The 20,607-nt window shown below is 34.4% G+C and overlaps 1 protein-coding gene and 1 pseudogene across 4 annotated transcripts in view; both read left to right on the top strand.

Annotated features, from left to right (window-relative positions):
• The window catches only part of DOCK7 (dedicator of cytokinesis 7), a 319,752-nt gene that overhangs the window by 80,368 nt on the left and 218,777 nt on the right, over nt 1-20,607 (top strand). For all 4 annotated transcript variants that reach the window (XM_058303469.2, XM_058303470.2, XM_058303471.2 and 1 more), the window contains exons 8-10: nt 12,142-12,208; nt 13,572-13,721; nt 20,451-20,531. In XM_058303469.2, the coding sequence (XP_058159452.1) occupies nt 12,142-12,208; nt 13,572-13,721; nt 20,451-20,531 (298 nt within the window). The remainder of the gene's footprint in view (nt 1-12,141; nt 12,209-13,571; nt 13,722-20,450; nt 20,532-20,607) is intronic.
• Nucleotides 3,191-4,500, top strand: LOC101435610 (U6 snRNA-associated Sm-like protein LSm1 pseudogene; annotated as a pseudogene).

Consider the following 20,607-nt stretch of genomic DNA (forward strand, 5'->3'; position numbering starts at 1 on the left):
TCCATATGGTACATGGGAGCCCAACTGCTTGAGCCACATCTGCTTCCCTATAATTATTTCAATGTGCTGGTAAAATGGTCAATTCATTTAAGAGATGTAAAGTTATAAATATATATGCACGTAGTAGGAGAGCCCCAATATATACGAGTCAAATACTGACAGATCTGAAGGAAGAAACAGACAGTTCTACAGTAATAGTAGGAGACCCTTGTATATCACTTGGAATAATGGATAGGACTTCTAGGCAGAATATTAATAAGGAAATACAAGAATTGAATGATACTCTAAACCAACTAGACCTAACAGACATATACAGAAGGCTGCACCCAAAAAGCAATGTAATACACGTTTTCTCTGAAGTGCACAGGATTATTCTCTAGGATAAACCATATCTTAGGTCACAAAACAAGTAAAAATAAATTTTAAAATATTGAATAAATCTTCTATTGCCATAACAGAATGAAACTAGACATCAATAACAGAGGTAGAAATGGAAAATTCGCAAATATGTGGAAGTTAAACAACATACTGTTAAAGAACCAATGGGTTATAGGGAAAACTGCAAGGGATGTTAGGAAATAACTTAAGGTGAATCAAAATGAAAATACAATATACCAGGGGGAGCAGATGTGGCTCAAGCAGTTGGGTGCCCATCTCCCACATGGGAGGTCTGGGGTTTGGTTTCTCGTGCCTCCTAAAGAAGACAAGTAGACACAACGAGCAGGGAGTGGATGTGGTTTAAGTGATTGGGCACCCACCTTCCACATGGTAGGTCTTGGGTTTGGTTCCCAGTGCCTCCTAAAAGAAAAAGAAGAAGAAAAAAGACAAGCAGACAACGAGCAGGGACAATAAGCAGAGAATGAACAGACAGATGAGGGAGTCATCTCGGGCAGGGAAGATAAATACAATATACCAAAACACACAGGATGAAGCAAAGGCAGTGTTGAGAGGCAAATTTATTGTTGAAAATACTTAATTTGAAAAGATGAAAGATTTCAAATCAGAAACCTAACCTTAAAACTGGACTGGAAAAAGAAAAGTAAACTAAATTTAAACTGAGCAGAAGTAAGGTAATAACAAAGATTAGAGTGGATATAAATTAAATATAGACCAAAAAACCCACATCCTTCCCCCCAAACAAAACAAAACAGAACAGAACAAAACAAAACAAAAAACAGAACAGAGTAGTAGAGTGAATCAGCAAAACTAAAAGTGAATTCTTTGGAAAGATCAATAACACTGAAAAACCTTTACCCAGACTGAAAAAAAGATAAAGGATAGAAATAATGAAAATTAGAAATGGAAATGGGGACATTACTACTGACCATGCTGAAATAGGACTATAAGAGGATACTATGAAAAATTGTGTACTATTAAATTAGATAACCTAGATGAAATGGTTAAATTACCTACTTGACACAGGTTAAAATAGAAAATCTCAACAAACCAATTGTTAATACTTGTAAAGAGACTGAATCAGTCATTAAAACTCTCTGGGACCAGATGGCTTCAAAGGGGAATTTTGCCAAACATTCCAAGGATACTTGCCTCTAGGTCTGTTCAGAGTCTTAGAGAAAAATGAAGAGGAGGTATCCTTGTTTAAATCTTTTATGGACTCCAGAAAATCTTATTCTTAAAACTAACTCATACCTTTGCCTGTAAACCCATTGTAGGTGGGATCTTTTGATTAGATAACTTCAGTTAAGGACTTTTGAGTAGATTTTGGGACTCAGGGCGGGTCTTAATCCACTTACTGGAAATTTACTTCTTTATAAATGGAGGACTGTAAAGCTGCAGAACACAGGAGAAAAATCACAGGGGCAGAGAAAAGTCAGGAGAGATAAGCTGACACCTCCATTATGCCTTACCATGTGCCTGATCACCCATAGCTGAGCTCAGGTGATAGTAAACCTAGAGGAGTACTCAGGTCCTGCCATGGGGGATACCCAGAAACCCACCTTCAGTGAGACAGTATATCTGATTATACCTTGATTTGGACATTTTCACAGGCTCAGAACTGTAATATTTTAAATAATAAATTCCCATTGTAAAAGCCAACCCATATCTGGTATATTGCTCCCAGCAGCTTTTAGCAAACAGAGGGAACACTCCTAATTCATTCTATGAAGCCAATATCATCCTCCTACCAAAGCCAGATAAAGATACAAGAAAAAGAAATTGCAGACCAATATCTTTTATGAATGTAGATGCAAAGTCATCAACAAAATGCGATGAAACCAAATCCAGTGGCATATAAAAGAATTATACAGCATGTTCAGTGGGCCTTATCCCTGGAATAAAAATGTGGTTCAGCGTAACAAAATCAGTTGATTTAATACTCCATATTAACAGAAAGAAGGAAAAAACACATATGAGCCTCTCAATTTCTTCTTCATTTAAAAAATTTTATTGAAATACACATGAACATAAGTAAGCATATAGTAAAAGTTGTGAACTTAAAAAACAAACATGCATATCATCATACATGGCTCCCATATATCACACCCTTTATTAGTATTAAATATTTGTTATAGCTCATTAAAGAATATTCTCTAATTTTTTTCTGTTAGCCCTAGTGCATCTTCCACTACTGGATTTCCTGTGTTATACAGTCCTATGCCTTGTACTGTCCATTCAAAGTGTATGCTCAGTGACTTTCATTTTCATCACAGAGTTGTGCTGTCATCATGCCAGTCAATTTTAGAACATTTTCTTTACTCCAATAGGAAAATCCCCATACCCTCTTATGCCTTCCTCATTTTTGTCCCTTAGAATTGATACATCTTCTTTGCCATTGCTGCAAATATATTACACTATTATTGTTAACTTATCCATAAGTTACATTAACTGTAATTTTTCTATCACTGTATTCTTAATATTTTATAAAAGGACATTCTTATATTTATGTTTACATGCTATATTATTAACCATGGTCTTCATCCTTCACTGAAATCACTAGATTATCCTCTAGCTTCCTTTCAGTTGACATTCATGTCCTATACCATTCCTTTCAGCCACAATCACATTTCTAAATCACCCATGTTAGTTTTTCCTTTCGGAGTAATGGAAATGTTTTAAAATTGACTGAGGTGATGACAGCACAACTATGAGCCTCTCAATTTTGGTGCATAAAAGGCATTTGATAAAATCCAGCACTCCTTCTTAATAAAAAAACTTGTGATTCTAGGAGCAAAGAATTTTAACGTGATGAAGGTTATATATGAAAAACCCAGAGGTAGCATTCTACTTAATTGAGAAAGATGGAAAGCTTTCCCTCTAAGTTCAGGAATAAGACAAGTATACCTGATGTCACCACTATTTTTCAACATTATACTGCCAGTGGAGTTAGACAAGAAAAAGAAATAAAAGTCATCCAAACTGGAAAGGAAGAAGTAAAACTTTAACTATTTGCAGATAACTTCATCTTATATACAGAAAATCTTGAAAAATCCACAGCAGAGCTGTTAGAACTAATAAATGAATTTAGCAAAGTGGCGAATACAAGATCAACACTCAAAAATCAGTAGTGGTTCTATCCACAAGAAATGAACATTCAGATGAAGAAATCAAGAAAAAAAATTCCATTTAGAGTAGCACTTAAAAGAGTCAAGTGAAAGCCCGGGCGTTCTTGCTGGTGTCTGCCGGGGTTTCCCGTCCCGGTCCCGCCGAGGCGGCGACTGCGGTAAAAAGAACAAGGTGTAAGACGCGCCTGCCCGCCTTGGCTGCACGCTGCAACGTTATCTCAGCTCAAAAATGAACTATATGCCCGGCACCGCCAGCCTCATCGAGGACATTGACAAAAAGCACTTGGTCCTGCTTCGAGATGGAAGAACGCTTATAGGCTTTTTAAGAAGCATTGATCAGTTTGCTAATTTAGTGCTACATCAGACTGTGGAGCGTATTCATGTGGGCAAAAAATACGGTGATATTCCTCGAGGGATTTTTGTGGTCAGAGGAGAAAATGTAGTCCTACTAGGAGAAATAGACTTGGAAAAGGAGAGTGACACACCCCTCCAGCAAGTATCTATTGAAGAAATCCTAGAAGAACAAAGGGTGGAACAGCAGACCGAGCTGGAAGCAGAGAAGCTGAAAGTTCAGGCTCTTAAGGATGGAGGTCTCTCCATTCCTTGAGCAGATACTCTGGATGAGTATTAAGTCTTTTGCTCAGGGCTATTGCTCTTGGGAAGCAAAGGCTGCTACTGAAATGAAAGTGATATCCTAGTAACCATGCATATTTGACCAGAGACTGTAGAGTGTTGAAAAATCATTCTTATTTTGAAGTCTTTCACATATGCAACATGAAGAAATCATGTGGCTGCTTTTTTTTTTTAAATAACAAATCTTTGTTTAAAGAAACAGTAACACGGACTCCTTTCTCATGTCACTGTGGAGCCAGCAACTACTACTTTATATTGCTCTCCTTCTCCCAAATTAGACTTTATAGGGGGCTGTTTTCATTTACCTGTAAATAAAATATGAATCTCAAAAAAAAAAAAAAAAGAGTCAAATATATAAGAATGTTACCAAGGATGTGAGGGACTGCTACACAGAAAACTAGAAAACATTGCTAAAAGAAATCAAAAGAAATACCTAGTGTGGTGGCTGAACTCCTTCACCTCCACGTTAGCTGAAGGAGTTCAACCACCACACCAGGGAGCCAAGAGTGCCTACAACTGAAAGCAGGAAAATTGCATCCAGCATCCATGTGGAATCTAAGCCCTCTCTTGATATAGACGTGGAGTGGACACAACCATTCCAAGGTCCACAGGATGGAGGAATACAGTATGGATTAGAGTGGATTTACTGATATTCTATTCATGAACTATTGTGATTAGTAATTGAAGAAAATGTGGCATTGGTGTGGAGAAAGTGGCCATGGTGGCTGCTGGAGGTAGGGAGTGGGAGGAAGAGATGTGATATGGGGGCATTTTCGGGACTTGGAGTTGTCCTGGGTGGTGCTGCAGGGACAGTTACCGGACATTGTATGTCCTCCCATGGCCCACTAGGTGGATGGTGGGAGAGCGTGGGCTATGGTGTGGACCATTGACCATGAGGTGCAGTGGTGCTCAGAGATGTATTCACCAAATGCAATGAATGTCTCACGATGATGGAGGAGGTTGTTATGGGGAGAGGAGTGGGATGAGGGGGGTGGGGGATATATGGGGACCTCATATTTTTTTAATGTAACATTTTAAAAATAAAGAAAAAAAAACGAAGCATTAAAAAAAAAAAAAAGAAATACCTATAGAAATGGAATGACGTAGATTGGAAGAATATTGTTAAAATCCCAGTTGTACTCAGAGGTTTATCGATTCAGTGCAACCCCAATCAATATTCCAATAATCTCATTTTTTTAAATTGACAAACTAATCATCAAATTTATGTGGAAGGGTAAGGGACCCCGAATAGCCATAGCCATCTTGAAAAAGAATCATGAAGTTGGAGAACTCATACTTCTTCATTGTAAATTTTACTACAAAGTCACAGTAATCAAAGCAGCATGATACTGGCCTTAGGATACACATAAAAAAAAAAAATAGGATACACATATAGACGCAGGGAATTGATTGAGAGTTCAGGAATCAGCCCTCACATTAAGGCCAACTGATTTTTTACAAGGGGGCAAAGACAACTGACTTGGGAAAGAATAATCTCAGTCTCTTCAAGATGTGGTGCTGGGAGAACTGGATCTCCATTTGCAAAATAAAGAAGGAGGACCCTTACCTCACACTAAATACAAATATCAACTCATTTGATCAAAGACATAAATAGAAGAGCCAGAAATATCAAACTCCTAGAAGAAAATGTAGGGAAGCATGTTTAGGACTTTGTGTTAGGCACAATGGTTTCTTAGAATTTATACCCAAAGCACAGATAACGAAAGAACAAGTAGATAAATGGGATCTCAGCAAAAGTAAAATCTTTTAAACATCAAAGAACTTTATCATGAAAGTGACAACCTATACAATGGGAAAAATATTTAAAAATCTCATATACAATAAAGGTTTGATATTCAGAATATATGAAGAAATCCTTTAACTTAACAGCAAAAAGATAAACAACCCAGTTAATAAATGGGCAAGAGGCTTGAATTGACATCTTTCCAAGAGAGACATAGAAATTTTCAAAATAAACATGAAAAGATGCTTAATATAATTAGCCATCAGGGAAATGCTTATCAAAACCATAGTGAGATACCATTTCATACCCATGGGAATGGATGCTGTTAAAAACTAGTAAGTTACAAGTGTTAGACAGGATGTATAGAACAGGAACACTCATTCATTGCTGTGTAAATTCATGAAGCTGCTATTGAAGACAGTTTGGCAGTTCCTCAGAAAGTTAGATATCGAATTATCATATGATTTTGCAATCCTACTACTAGATTTATACCCCCCAAAACTGGAAGAAGAGTCTCAAACAGATATTTGCACACCAGTGTTCATAGTGGCACTATTCACAGTTGCCAAACAATGGAAACATCCTAGGTGTCCATCATTCAATTAATGGATAAACATAATTTGGTATTATATATAATGCAATATTATTCAACCATAAAAAAGAAATGAAGTTCTGATGTATGTGACGGTATTCATGATCGTTGAAGACATCATTTTGAGTGAAATGAGCCAGTCTTAAAAGGACAAATATATGAGCTTACTGATATGAAATAATCAGAATAAGCAACTATAGAGTAGAATCTGGAATATAGTAGGGATGGCGTGGGTATAGGGAAAGGGCAGTTAGACTTAAAATGTACAGGTTTCCTATTTGGAACAATGGAAATGTTTTGGTAATGGATGATTATGATGCTAGCCCAATATTGTGAACATAATTAAAAGTACTGAAATGTTTATCCGAATGTGGTTAAAAGAGGAAATGTTGTTATATATAATAGGATAAAAATTAAAAAGCAAAATTCATGGAGCTGCACTGTACAAGCAGTGAACCCTAAGTTAAACTATGTACTGTAGTTAATAGTATAATAATGTGCTTTCCTGAATTGTAAGAAATGTTCCACACCAATACATGGTATTAGTGGTATGTGGTGTATGTGAGTCCGGTATTTTGTGCACGATTGTTCTGTAAACCCACATCTTCTCTAATTAAAAAAAAAAGATATACTAAGTAATTGCTAATGCAAATTTCAGACAAGTTATTCTTTAAGAGAGAAAGCATTATAGGGCATAAAGAAGGGCACTTTATAATGGGAAAGTATTCAATTTACCTGCTAAGAATATAAAAATATTTACCACACTATTATCAAATTTGACAGCTGGGTCAAAGTCAGTTCTGTTATAAGTCTGGTTTTGGAAAATGCTAATTTATTCCAGTTTGCTTCACTGGCAAATTCTTCCAAAATTCAAGTGTTGCTGCCTCCCTTCACCCCTCCTCCTAGCCTTTGTTATCTCCCTTTTCCAACCGTTGCTATCCTTCCCGCCAGTCCCGTCCACTTAGCCAACTCATAATCTGCCCCCTTTCTTAATCACCGCCTACTTCATAGCTGCCTGCACAGTTCCGCCTATCCACTACCGCCCCGTAGTTTACCCGCCCCAATTCCTACCCCTCCCTTGACCCGACCTTATATAATCAAGTGTATTTCCGCAATAAATTGGACTAGCTCATTCTCACAGGCTGTCTCCGTGGTTTTTACCGCGCGTCCCCCACGCCTGGAGAACCTAGGCCTACGCGTTGGCCTAGGGGCTCACCGCCGAGCCGTGGAAGCCCGCCCGGTCCTCGTAGGTTGCTAACTTAGAGTAGCAGCCCACAGCAGGGGTTGCTAACTTGGAATAGCAACTCTCAGCATTCAAGGAAGAAATAACATGTCACATAAAACCCTTCCACGTAGCAGAAGAGGAGGCTGTATGTTCCTTACTTGTATTATCAGTTGCACAGCATTGAACACAAACCCTATAAATTTAACTGAGGCCAGCAATGTGTGTACATATGTTTATGCGTATATAGAAGGAAAATACATTCTAACTAATAATGCAAAGTTGGTTTAATACTCTAAAACCAAACAGTGTAATTGACTACATTAAAAGAATAACAGAGAGGAAAAACCCTGCCTATGATTGTGTCAGTAGCTGCATTGACAGTTAGATAAAAATCATTCATCAATTCGTAGTTATAACTCTTAGTAGACTAAACTAAAACTAAAACAAAAACTAATAACACTAAAACTACCTTTGGCAAATATCTTGCTTAAGGGAGGATTGCTTCCCTTTGAGATCCAGAAAAACAAGGATCCCACGATCATCATTTCTATAGAACATTTTTATGAAGATCTTAATCAGCATAATAAGGCAAAGAAAGGAAAAATGTATAAGACTCTGAATGATGGAAACTGTCATGCAATAAATAATGTGAAAATTATTATGTGCGAAATATAATTCACTGGGTACTACAGATTCAATGATTTGAATAGAGATTTGCAAACTGGCTTATGGTTCAGATCTTGCCCATTGCCTGGTTTTGTATAACTTGTGAGCTAAGAATGATATTTACATTTCTAAATGGTTAAAAATGATTAAAAGAAGAATAATGTGACATGTGAAAATACTATTAAATTCACATTTCAGTGTTACTTTTTAAAAAAAAAGATTTAACCCCCCCCCCCACCCCCGCTTGTCTGTTCTCTGTGTCTATTTGCTGCGTCTTCTTTGTCCACTTCTGTTGTTGTCAGCGGCACAGGAATCTGTGTTTCTTTTGGTTGCATCATCTTGTTGTGTCAGCTCTCCATGTGGGTGGTGCCATTTTTAGGCAGGCTGCACTTTTTTTCGCCCTGGGTGGCTCTCCTTAGGGGGCGCACTCCTTGAATGTGGGGCTCCCCTACGTGGGGGATACCCCCTTGTGGCACGGCATTCCTTGCGCACATCAGCACTGTGCATGGGCCAGCTCCACATGGGTCAAGATGCCTGGGGTTCAAAAACCACGGACCTCCCATGTGGTAGATGGACACCCTAACCACTGGGCCAAATTCGCTTCCCCATTTCAGTGTTACTTAATGAAGTTTTATTGGAATTCACCCCATTTGTTTGTTTACTTATTGTTTGGCTGCTTTTATGCTACTTGGCAGATTTGAGTAGTTGGGACAGAGACCATAATGTCTGCAAAGCCTAAAATCTTTATCTGGCTCTTTACAAAATAGTTTGCTGATCCCTAATATAGAATATATATTTTTAATATATATATATCAGCAACAAAATTGCAGAAAATGCAATTTAAAATAGTATCTACAATAACATTGTAATATGGACTAGCTAGGAATCAACCTTATAAGAGATGTGTATCTACACAGAAAAATCTAAATAAGAAGACAGATTCATCATGTTCATAAAAGACCTAACATTGTGAAGATACCAGTTTTGCCTAAATTGATCTCTTGATTCACTGTAATCCCAGTAAGACTGCCAGTATGTAGTTTGAGTGTGTGTGAAAACTTCAAATCAGTAAGAAAATAGAAAGGGCCAGAAGGGGAGAGAATTGTTAGGAAGAACTTACAAAAACAAACCGACCAGGTATCAAGACTTGGTATGATGCTACATAATTAAGACAGTGTGGTATTCTATAAGATTAGATAAACAGACTAATGGAATAGACCCTAGAAAAAGACCCACATATTTGTGAACTTTAATTTATAATGATAGTTGGAGCACAGAGCAGTTGGGAAAGTATAGTGTTCAATAAATTGATGAGACAATTGTAATGTCTGTTTATCTTTTTCTCTCTTTATATATATAAATGAGGAAAGGAACCTTAACCACTACCTCACACCATAAAAAGTTATTTTTATTTACACATTTATAGTAGACCTATATATGACAGAAAAAAGAAAACACTAAAACTTCTATAAGGATATCTTTGTGATCTTAGAGAAGACTTAAACATGACACAGAAAACACTATCCCTAAAGGAAAATACTGATACATTACATTGAAGAACTTTTGTTAATCAAAAGGTACAGAGAGTAAAGATAAGCCATAGAGAGTGAGAAGATATTTCCCATGCATATACCTGACAAAGTGCTTATATCCAGAATAAAGAACTACAAATTGATGAGAAAAAATTGAAATAATTAATAGTGAGTTAAAAAGGATATCTAATAATCAACAATAAGCATACAGAAAGATGAATATGAAAAACACAATATGATAGCACTTACTGGAAAGGCCAAAATCAAAATGACAAATACCATGTGTTTTGGAGGATGGAGGGTAGATTTTGCAGAAGTAGGTCTGTGTGAACAGTAAGTATCATTACAGTCCCTTTTCTTTTGTTTTTTTGTTGAGTTCTGCGAAGGGAGTACTGCTTGGTCATTTTAGCTGCCTCTCTCTACCCAAGGCCACAGCTTCTGTGTTGGACCCTCTATCACTTCCATATTATCTTTCAGGTCTAGCATTGGTTTTGATTCCTACCCTCAGGGAAATGCATTTTCTGTTGTTTTTTCCCTAAATCTCATCCATGATTTTGTAAATGGCCCTTTATTAAACTTTCAAATAACCAATTGTAAGTATGTTGTCAGTCTCCTATAGGGACTTTGAGTGAAATTCTTCTAATTCGAAAAATTAACAGCAATGTAGAACAAGACCTTGGGGAGCCTTGGCACTCTTGACATTTTGGTCTGGATAATTCTTTATCAGGGACTGTCCTGGTAATACAGATGTATATTGTAGTATATTTAGTAGCATCTCTGGCCTCCATTCACGAGATGGCAGTAGTAATAACCCAGTTTTTAGTTAACCTCATATTACTTGTTATTTCATTCAGCAGATTTTTATTCAGTGTTTATTGTATGTAAGTCATTGTTTTTTTTTGTGAAGTGAATTAGATGTCTCAACTTAAATATTGAGTTATAAATAAATTTCATTATTTTCATATAATTGCAATTACTATGCCAGTTTTAAAAATGATGGTGAGATTAATATTTATGACATTGATGTATCTCCATAAAATATAAAAAACGTCATAATATATAATGACGTTTATTGTTGGAAAAATCAGTTTAAAAGTACATTTATAGGTAGTGAACAGTCTGGCCAAATAGGCCTTTAACTTTTTTTTTTTAATGGAAGTTTTTTTTTTTTTTTAATATATTTATTTCTCTCCCCTTCCCCTTTCCCCCCCTCCCCGGTTGTCTGTTCTCTGTGTCTATTTGCTGCGTCGTCTTCTTTGTCCGCTTCTCTTGTTGTCAGTGGCACGGGAATCTGTGTTTCTTTTGGTTGCGTCATCTTGTTGTGTCAGCTCTCCGTGTGGGTGGCGCCATTCTTAGGCAGGCTGCACTTTCTTTTGCGCTGGTCAACTCTCTTTACGGGGCGCACTCCTTGCGCATGGGGCTCCCCTATGTGGGGGACACCCCTGTGTGGCAGGGCATTCCTTGTGCACATCAGCATTGCGCATGGGCCAGCTCCACATGGGTCAAGGAGGCCTGGGGTTTGAACCCGCGGACCTCCCGTGTGGTAGACAGATGCCCTAACAACTGGGCCAAGTCCGCTTCCCCTTTAACTTTTAATCATGGTTATCTCCGTGTGGTGGAATTTTAGAAGGTCCTGTTTTTCTCTATATATTTTCATGTGTTTTCTAAATTGAATATATAATTTATATAGAGATAAATAGACTTTATTTGTTTATTTTATTGTGATAATTTATATATATAACAAAGCTTACCATTTTAACCATTTTTTAATTGTACAATTCACTGGCATTAATTACTTTTTACAATGGTGTGCTATCATCACCACCTTCCATTAGTAAAACTTTTCATCATCCAGAGCAGAAACTCTTTACTCATTAAGCAATAACTCCCAAATCTCCCATCCCCCATTACCTAGTAACCTCTAATCTACTTCTGTCTCTGAATTTGCCTATTCTAGATAGTTCATGTAAGTGGAATCATGCAATATATGTCCTTTTGTGTCTGGCTTATTTCACTTAGACTAATGTTTTCAAGGTTCATCCATGCTGTAGCATGCATTAAAACTTCATGCCTTTTTATAGCTGAATGGTGTTCCATTGTATGTATATACCACATTTTGTTTGTCCATTCATCTGTCTTGGCTCCCCTGTTGAAAACCAGTGACCATACATGTGAGGGTATATTTATTTTTAAATTACTTTATTCTTTTTCTTTTCCTTTTTCAGGTTTGAGATAGAAATTGAACCTATTTTTGCAAGTTTGGCTTTATATGATGTCAAGGAAAAGAAAAAGGTAAGGTTATATAATTTGAACATAGTCTGTTACAATCATAGTTTAAGAAACTTGTTTTTAACTAGTTATGGAAGATAAATAAGTATAATTTTTGGGAATTATTAAAAATGGAACTTTTACAAAAAAGAAAATAGAAAATTTACAAATAAGGTATTAAAACTTAGCAAATATTTTCTTTCTATAATATAATTTTAAGCTAGCTTTGTTTTATTGAAAAATGTTGCAAAAGCATCTTTAAGAATTGGAAAAGTAATATAAGAAAAGCATTTTAAGCAAATCATATATAAAAATGAGAATGATGATAAGAGTAAATTTTGAATATATGTAATTTTCAAATTCGCAGTAGCTAAACGCTCAGTTCTATATATTTTAAGTATTCTGTCCTGAATAATCTTAGTTTTACTGTCTTATCTTTGTTATACTTAGGTTTTTTCAAAGGATTATCTCATAAAACATTTTAATTTTAATTTAATTTTTTTTAAGATTTATTTTTTATTTATTTCTCTCCCTTTCCCCTTCTCCGTCCCGCCTCCGCCAGTTGTCTGCACTCTGTGTCCATTCTGTGTGTGTTCTTCTGTGTCTGCTTGTATTCTTGTCAGCAGTACTGGCACACTGTGTCTCTTTTTGTTGTGTCATCTTGCTGAGTCAGTTTTCTATGTGTGCGGCACCACCCTGGGCAGTCTGCACTTTCCTCACGCTGGGTGATTCTCTTTACGGGGCGCACTCCTTGCTCGTGGGGCTCCCCTATGAAAGGGACACCCCTGCGTGGCACGGCACTCCTTGTGCGCATCAGCACTGCACATGGACCAGCTCATCACACGGGTTAGGAGGCCCTGGGTTTGAACCTTGGACTTCCCATGTGGTAAGCGGATGCTCTATCTGTTGAGCCAAATCCGCTTCCCAACATTTTAAAATTTAATATTCTAAGTCTTAATGTATTGTAGAAACTTTAAGTGCCTTCAGTATCTTACTGTCAATATCTGTTACAGGTTTCTGCAATGGAAATGTACTCCAACAACTGGTATTTGGTAAATCAAACTGTGTAGATACTGAAAAAACCAATTGAGGGCAACCTATTCAATAATAATTTATTTGTATATTTTGTTGGAGGTTACATTTATAAGCCAAAAAGTTTATGATTCTTTAGAATATGTTTATTATATTTCCCAAACAGTTTGTACATTTCTTTTATTTCATTTAGACAGACAGATAAAGGTTGGTCTCATTGAAACATAAGGTAAACTATAAGTTAAGATATAATTTTCTAATATCTGTAATATTTGAATACTGGATGTGTAGGTTTTTTGTAAGTTTTTATAAAATGCACAGATTTTAAAATTTAATGTGTGAATCTATTTTTCAGATTTCAGAAAACTTTTATTTTGACCTTAATTCTGAGCAGATGAAAGGATTATTACGTCCCCATGTACCACCTGCTGCCATTACCACCCTGGCAAGATCAGCTATTTTTTCTATCACTTATCCATCCCAAGATGTTTTTCTTGTAATAAAGGTGAAAATAATGTTAAATATATTTGTTTATATGTGTAATGTCTTTATATTTGACTCCCTATCAATAATGCAAACTTCTCATGGGCAAGGATTTTAATTTTACTTTTTTCATCTTAATATTCATTAACACATTATTGGGTATAAACTATATAAATGCTTCCTAAGTTTTTCCTTGACTATGGTTCTATACTCTTAATTTTATCACCCAGTTCCTAAGTTTTCGAAATATGCTAAATCATTGTGATTATACTGTCAGCCGATTTAGAACGAAGATTATAAATTCTAAAATGTGAATATTACTGAGGTACAGAATTTTTGAGTAACTTATAGAATAATTTACCCTAATTGCCTCAAAGATATATTTTGAAGGTAGTCTACATGATATTCATCAATCATTTTATCATTATTTATATAATTATTATAAAAAGGTAATATTTTTAAAAAGGTTATAAAGTAGATGGTCATTAAATGAACCTGGTTTACTCACAGGCATAATGTTCTAATTTATGGATACATTGCCATGAATTCATGATAAAATGAATCTTATTTACAATGAACAATGAACAATCTGATCTAAAAGCGAAGATTAGTAGTGGTGATCTTCGTGAATTCACTTAAGGAGTTAAATTAAATTCTAGATATTAATACAATTGACAAATATAATATATAGTTATTTTACCTGGGAGAAAAGAACATATTGGAATGAACTGGAAAGTTTGAAAGTGATGGTTAAAATCCTTGCTGCTTGAAAATGAGATTATTTAGCTAAAAGGTTTGGTTTCTCCCTTGGGAATGATTGTTTAAGTAGGACTGAGGAAAAGTAATGCTGAATGTGAATGTTCAGTATAAGGAAATTATAAATAAATTATGGTATATTCATGTGATGTAATACTATGGTCACTAAAATCGTGATTTGAAAATTTTTTAGTGATTTAAGATGTGCGTGTTATATATTGTTCAGTGAAAAATCTCATATAAAACTACTTACTGTATAGTTCCAGTTATGTAAATTATACATATAAATATGTACCTAAATACACACATAAATATATACTGTAGAAAAGACTTTCCTGTAATTTTGTCATTTCATAAAAGAACAAGTTAAAAAATTAGTTTTTAAAAGAACTGTATTTAGGAGTTTTTCTTTAATCACTTGTAGTCCATTAAGATGTTTAGAATATTTTTGATTCTTGAGAGAAATATTCCCTGTGTCTCTGTATTGATTAGTTATTGTTATAAAAAAATCAAAAGCCAAATCCTAGTGGCATATAACAATAAGCATTAGTAGTTCATGCATCTGAGGTATCTGGGGTTTAGGTGATCTAGGCTGTACTCTGGTAGGTTATGTGTTGATCTCATGTATGCTCCTTCATTTGTCAAGGTTGTCTGAGGATCTGTTGATTTGGTTGGATCTGTTCTTTTCTGTATTTCTCTTCTCTTCAAGCAGACTAGTCTGGCATATTCTCTTGGTGATGGTACATTAAAAGAAACCCATAAATAGATGAATAAACACTTAAATCACAATAAAGTAATATTAATACAATCCACTTAAAACTTTTAATTAAAATAAGTATGACATAATTATGGAAAGTACACAGTCATAAACATGTATGTTGAATTATCTCGGAATTATTACACCTATATATTCATCCACCTAGGTTAAGAATACAACATTACCAGAATCAGAAACCTCCCTTGTGTCCCACCCTATTCACTGCACTCTTTCTCTTTCACATTTTTGCCTGATTTTAAATACTATGTTAATGGGATCAAACAGTATATATATATATATATTTTTTTTTTTTATTGCTTTTTCTACTCTACATAATTACATAATTGTGTGATTAATGCATCTAGATTGCAGCAGTTTTAAGGCATAACAAATCTACAAGGGATAACAGAAGAATTATATTCTTGACTAGGTAAAGCAAGAATTTCATAAATAGAATAGAAATTGTCATAAAGAATGCCATAGTCTTAGAAAAAGGTGATCAATTAGACAATATGAAAAGTCTGAATTTTGGTTCATCAAAAGATAACATTCTGTGAGAAAGCATGCATAGTGGCAAGAACTATGAGGATTAAAAATAACCACAACAAAGTAATATTCAGAAAATACTAAGAATCCTTCAAATCAATTTTTAAAAAAAGCCAAACAACCCAATGAAAATAAGGAGAAATGATTGCAACAGGCATTTCACAAAAGAGAATATCCAGTTGCCAGTCGCCAATAAGTGTAAGAAAACATCCAGAGAGGCAGGTGTAGCTCATTGGTTGAGTGTACACTTGGCATGTATAAGGTCCTGGGTTCAATCCCTGGTACTGCGTTTAAAAAAAAAAAAGTGAAATAATGACTCATCAGGGGAAACGCAAATTAAAACTAAAGTGAATATCAGAATGATGATAAGTAGGAAGATTGACAATACTAATGTTGGTGAGAGTGTAAAATGGTTGAATCACTTTGGAAAACTTAGATCATGTATGCTAAGCATATATCAGTATCACTCCTAGGTATATACCACCACCAATCACTGTATGTGCACCAAAGACATGTTAAAGAATGGTCACATCAGCTTTACTTATAATAGCCAGTAAATGAAAATAAAACAAAACCTATGGTGTATCAACAGCAGAATAAATAAATTGTGTTATATTTATACAGTGGAGTACAGCATAGCAATATAAAAGAATGAATTACTGCTATATGTCATAACATGGTTAGATCTCATAGATTCTATATTTATTAAAAGATGCTAGACACAAGACTGCATATGTAATTCCATTCATATGAAATTAAAGAAAAGGAAAAACTAAACGATGATAAAAGTTGGAATTGTGATTATCTGATGGAGGGGGAAAGAGTAGTGACTATTCAGGGAATCAAAAGAACCCTACAGGGTGATGAAAATGTATAACTTGAGCTGAGTGGTGATTATACAGATGAGTACATATGTAAGGATTTGCCAAGTTGTTTACCTAAGATGTGTAATGGCAATAGGGGAAGAGCTGTCTTTTCCATAAATAGTGTTGGGTCATTTGGCTCTCCATATGTTGGGAGAAAAATCAATTTTCATCTCTATCTCACTGCAAACATAAAAGTCTTTTTCATATGATTATTATACATCAAGCATTCACATTGGTGATTCTTTTTCTAAAGTCACTGCTTGTTCCATTGTTCTATGATTTACTTGAAAACAATACCACATAGTAAAGTTCACAAAGTATATAGTTCCATTAATTTATATAAAGTGAACTCAGTTATACAACCAACATCCAGATCAAGAGATAGAACATTAACAGTTCCCCAACAACCTTCTTTGTGCTTGTCGCTCTTAAACTATTATTGCCATAAATTAGGTCTTCCTGTTTTTGAACTTCATAGAAAAGGAATAATAGTGTATATATTCTTTTTGTGTCTGGCATCCTAAATAATTAGACTCTAAGAATCATTTATGCATTTTGCATGTGCTACAAATACAAGTATTTACTATTTTTATTCCATATATTTCATTATGTAAATATATCACAGTTTATTTGTGTATTCTGATTGTTGATGGCCATTTTTATCTTTTGCCTATTATAAAAAATGCTGCTGATAATATTCTTGTATACTTTTAAAAATAAAAATTAAACTAATTTCTTTTCTTAATTTTAAACTTTTTTGAGGTACCAGGGCTGGAGTTTGACGCTTGACTTCATTTATCGGAAGCTGGTGCTCAATTACTGAGCCACATTGGCTCTCCTGAGCTGAGTTTTTCACTTGTTTATTGTATTTTTGTTTTTTTAAGAGGTACTGGAGACTGAACTCAGGACCTCTCATGTGGGAAACAGGCGCTCAACTGCATGAGCCATGTCCATGTCCTAATTTAAAGCTTTCAATTTTTAAAATATTTTCAGATTTACAACAGTTAAATAAATAATGAATACTTCGAACAGATACTCCAACATATCCCTATCCTACCAGATAACTATATCCACCAATTTTAATATTTTTGCCATATTTACTGTATCGTTCTCTCCATTAGTCTATCATTCTGTCCTTCAGTCCATATGTCTCTCTATCCATTTTCTTAATACGTCAGTGTAGGTTGTACAAATCATGCCCCCTCAGCACTTAATACTGCCATCTACATTTCCTAAGAACAAGGATATTCTCTTAATGCATCTATCTTAAATGTAGTTATCAAGTACAAGAACTTTAACTTATCAAGCTGACAGTCTATATTCCAATTTTTATATGTCCCAATAGCATCATTTATTTTTAAAAGTAAACTTTTTACTTTAATAAATTAACTTCTTAATCGTTATCTTTTGTGACTACATTGTACTCTAAATTTGATATAAACCTTTTGGAAGGTGTCTTTTGTGTCAACAATTCATAAAGAATTATTAAAGTATATATGTATTTTTAAAAATTTTAAATTAGAGTATATTTGGTTAGCAGAAAACCTTAATGGATTCATAACAATAAATTTTTTTTGAAAATTTTATCAAAGAATTTCTTTCAAAAGAAGCTTCAGACCCAGGTGATTATATAGATGAGTTCTTTAAACTTTTCAAGCACCCCACTAATGTCCTCTGAAACCTACTCTCCTTCCTTGTTAGATCCTAACTAGAATCATGTGTTGCACTGCATTGCCATTGTCTCTTTAGTTGCTCTTTTTCTTTTTTTTTTTTTCCCTGTGAGAGTACATAGACAACACAAACTTTCCCATCCCAACCATTCCCATACATACAATTAAGTGAGATTAATCATATTCATTATTTTGTGTTATTCTCGTGATTTTCCATTATTAAAACTTTCCCAACTCCTGAAACAGAAACTCTGTACCCGTTTGGCATTAATTTTCCACTACCCCTGCTCCCTGCCCCTGGAGACCTGTACTTTTAATTTCTGCCTTTGTGAGCTTGCATATCTCTGATATTATCTTTGTATTTAACGTGGAACTTATATTTAACATCCTAAATCTATAACAGTCTTGTTCACTGTGATACCAACTTAAATGTTATGCACAAATGCACAAACTGTGTTCCTATACCCCTCTGTACCCTTGCCTTTATGCAGTCCTTGTCTCAAATTAATGTTTATATATTATGATCCTAAATCACTGATTTGTCATTACATTTTAGCATTTGCCTTTTAGATCCTATTGGAAGTAACAAGGAAGTTGCAAACCAAAAATACAATATTGGTATTCATGTGCCTGGTTTATTTTATTTAACATGATGTCTTCAAGGTTGATCCATGTTTTATATTAAGAGTTCATTTTTTTAATGCCTGAATAATAATATATTGAATGAATATAACTGTATTTTGTTTATTACATCTATTGGTGATTGTGAATAATGATGCTATGAATATTGTTTTTCAAATATCTTTTTGAGCCTCTGTTTTCAGTTTTTTAGGATATATTCCTAGGGGTGGAATTGTGAGGTCAGATTTTAATTCTATGTTTAATTTTTTTAGGAACTGCCTACTTAACTTTCCGCAGCAGCTGCATAATTTTACTTTCCCATGAGCAATATATGTGGTTTACTATTTCTTTGCATCTTCACCAATACATACTATTTTCTGTTTTTTAAATAGTACCCGTTACTAATGTGTGTGATGTATTTCATTATGATCTAGTATATATTCCCTTGATGGTTAATGATATTGAGCAACTTTTCATGGGCTTATTTGCCATTTATATATCTTTTTTTGATGAAGTGTCTGTTTAAAGTTCTTTTCCCATTTTTTAATTGGGTGTTTGTCTTTTTGTTCTTGAATTTTAGGAGTGTTTTATATATTTTGAATATTAAAATCCAGTCAGTTACATACTTCTCAACTATTTTCTCCCTGTCTGTAGGTTGTCTTTTCACTTTCTTTGTGATATAAATAGTTTAACATTGTTCTTTGTGTTTGCAGATTTTTTTCTTAGTTTGTTATTGATCTTTAAGATAGTTAGGTAGATAACTTTTGTTTGCCATTCAAACACCTTAAATATGATGTGGTCAAATGTGTCATTCTTTTCACTTGGTTTTATGAAAGATTTTTTCTTTTTTTTTTTGAATAAGATTTTACCACTTTATGGTTATAAAAATATTCACTGTATTTTCCTCTAGCACTTTTAAGGTTTGTTTTTTTTTAAATGTTTAAATATTTGGTACTTTCAGTATTTATTTTGAAGGCAGTATTGAGGTATGATTCTGGCACTTCACATACAATTTCTATATAGGTATCTATTTTCCCAGTACCATTTATTAACAGCGATAACTCTCAAATCCCAATTATTTTCAGTTATTTTAATTGAGGTATAATATATTTAAAATGTAAAAATTTTAAGGGTACAACTCTGAAATTTTTATATACCGTTGTAAACATATCCTTTTCATTGGATTCTTCTCACTCAGTCTTGCTAATTTGTGTGAGCTCTTTAAATATATCCTTTGTTAATGAATTTGAAGTAGCAAATTAATATTACTAGATTCCTATGTACTTGAATCTTTTTGAACTTTAATCCTATTTTATTGAAATTTTTTTTAAAAGTTCTTAGAAATTTTCTAGGGGAATAGTGAGACATTTTGTAGATACATGATAAGTGGAACCTATTTTATTGGCCAGTTACATTTTTTGTGGGCTTCCTTTTTAAAAATAATTTTGCATTTTTAATTATTTTGAATGGAGATGAATTTATGAATGACATCTTTTTTAAGGCTAATTAGTATTTCCTTTTTTTGCCACTGACAGCTGGAAAAAGTCCTACAGCAAGGAGACATTGGAGAATGTGCAGAACCATATATGATTTTCAAAGAAGCAGATGCCTCCAAGGTAGAAAGTCGTGCCTTTGATTTCAGCCATGCTATTACTATTGTAATATGGGAGAGTACTATACATAGAATGGTAA

The sequence above is a fragment of the Dasypus novemcinctus genome, chromosome 9 (genome assembly GCF_030445035.2).
Source record: "Dasypus novemcinctus isolate mDasNov1 chromosome 9, mDasNov1.1.hap2, whole genome shotgun sequence".
Classification (NCBI taxonomy): domain Eukaryota; kingdom Metazoa; phylum Chordata; class Mammalia; order Cingulata; family Dasypodidae; genus Dasypus; species Dasypus novemcinctus.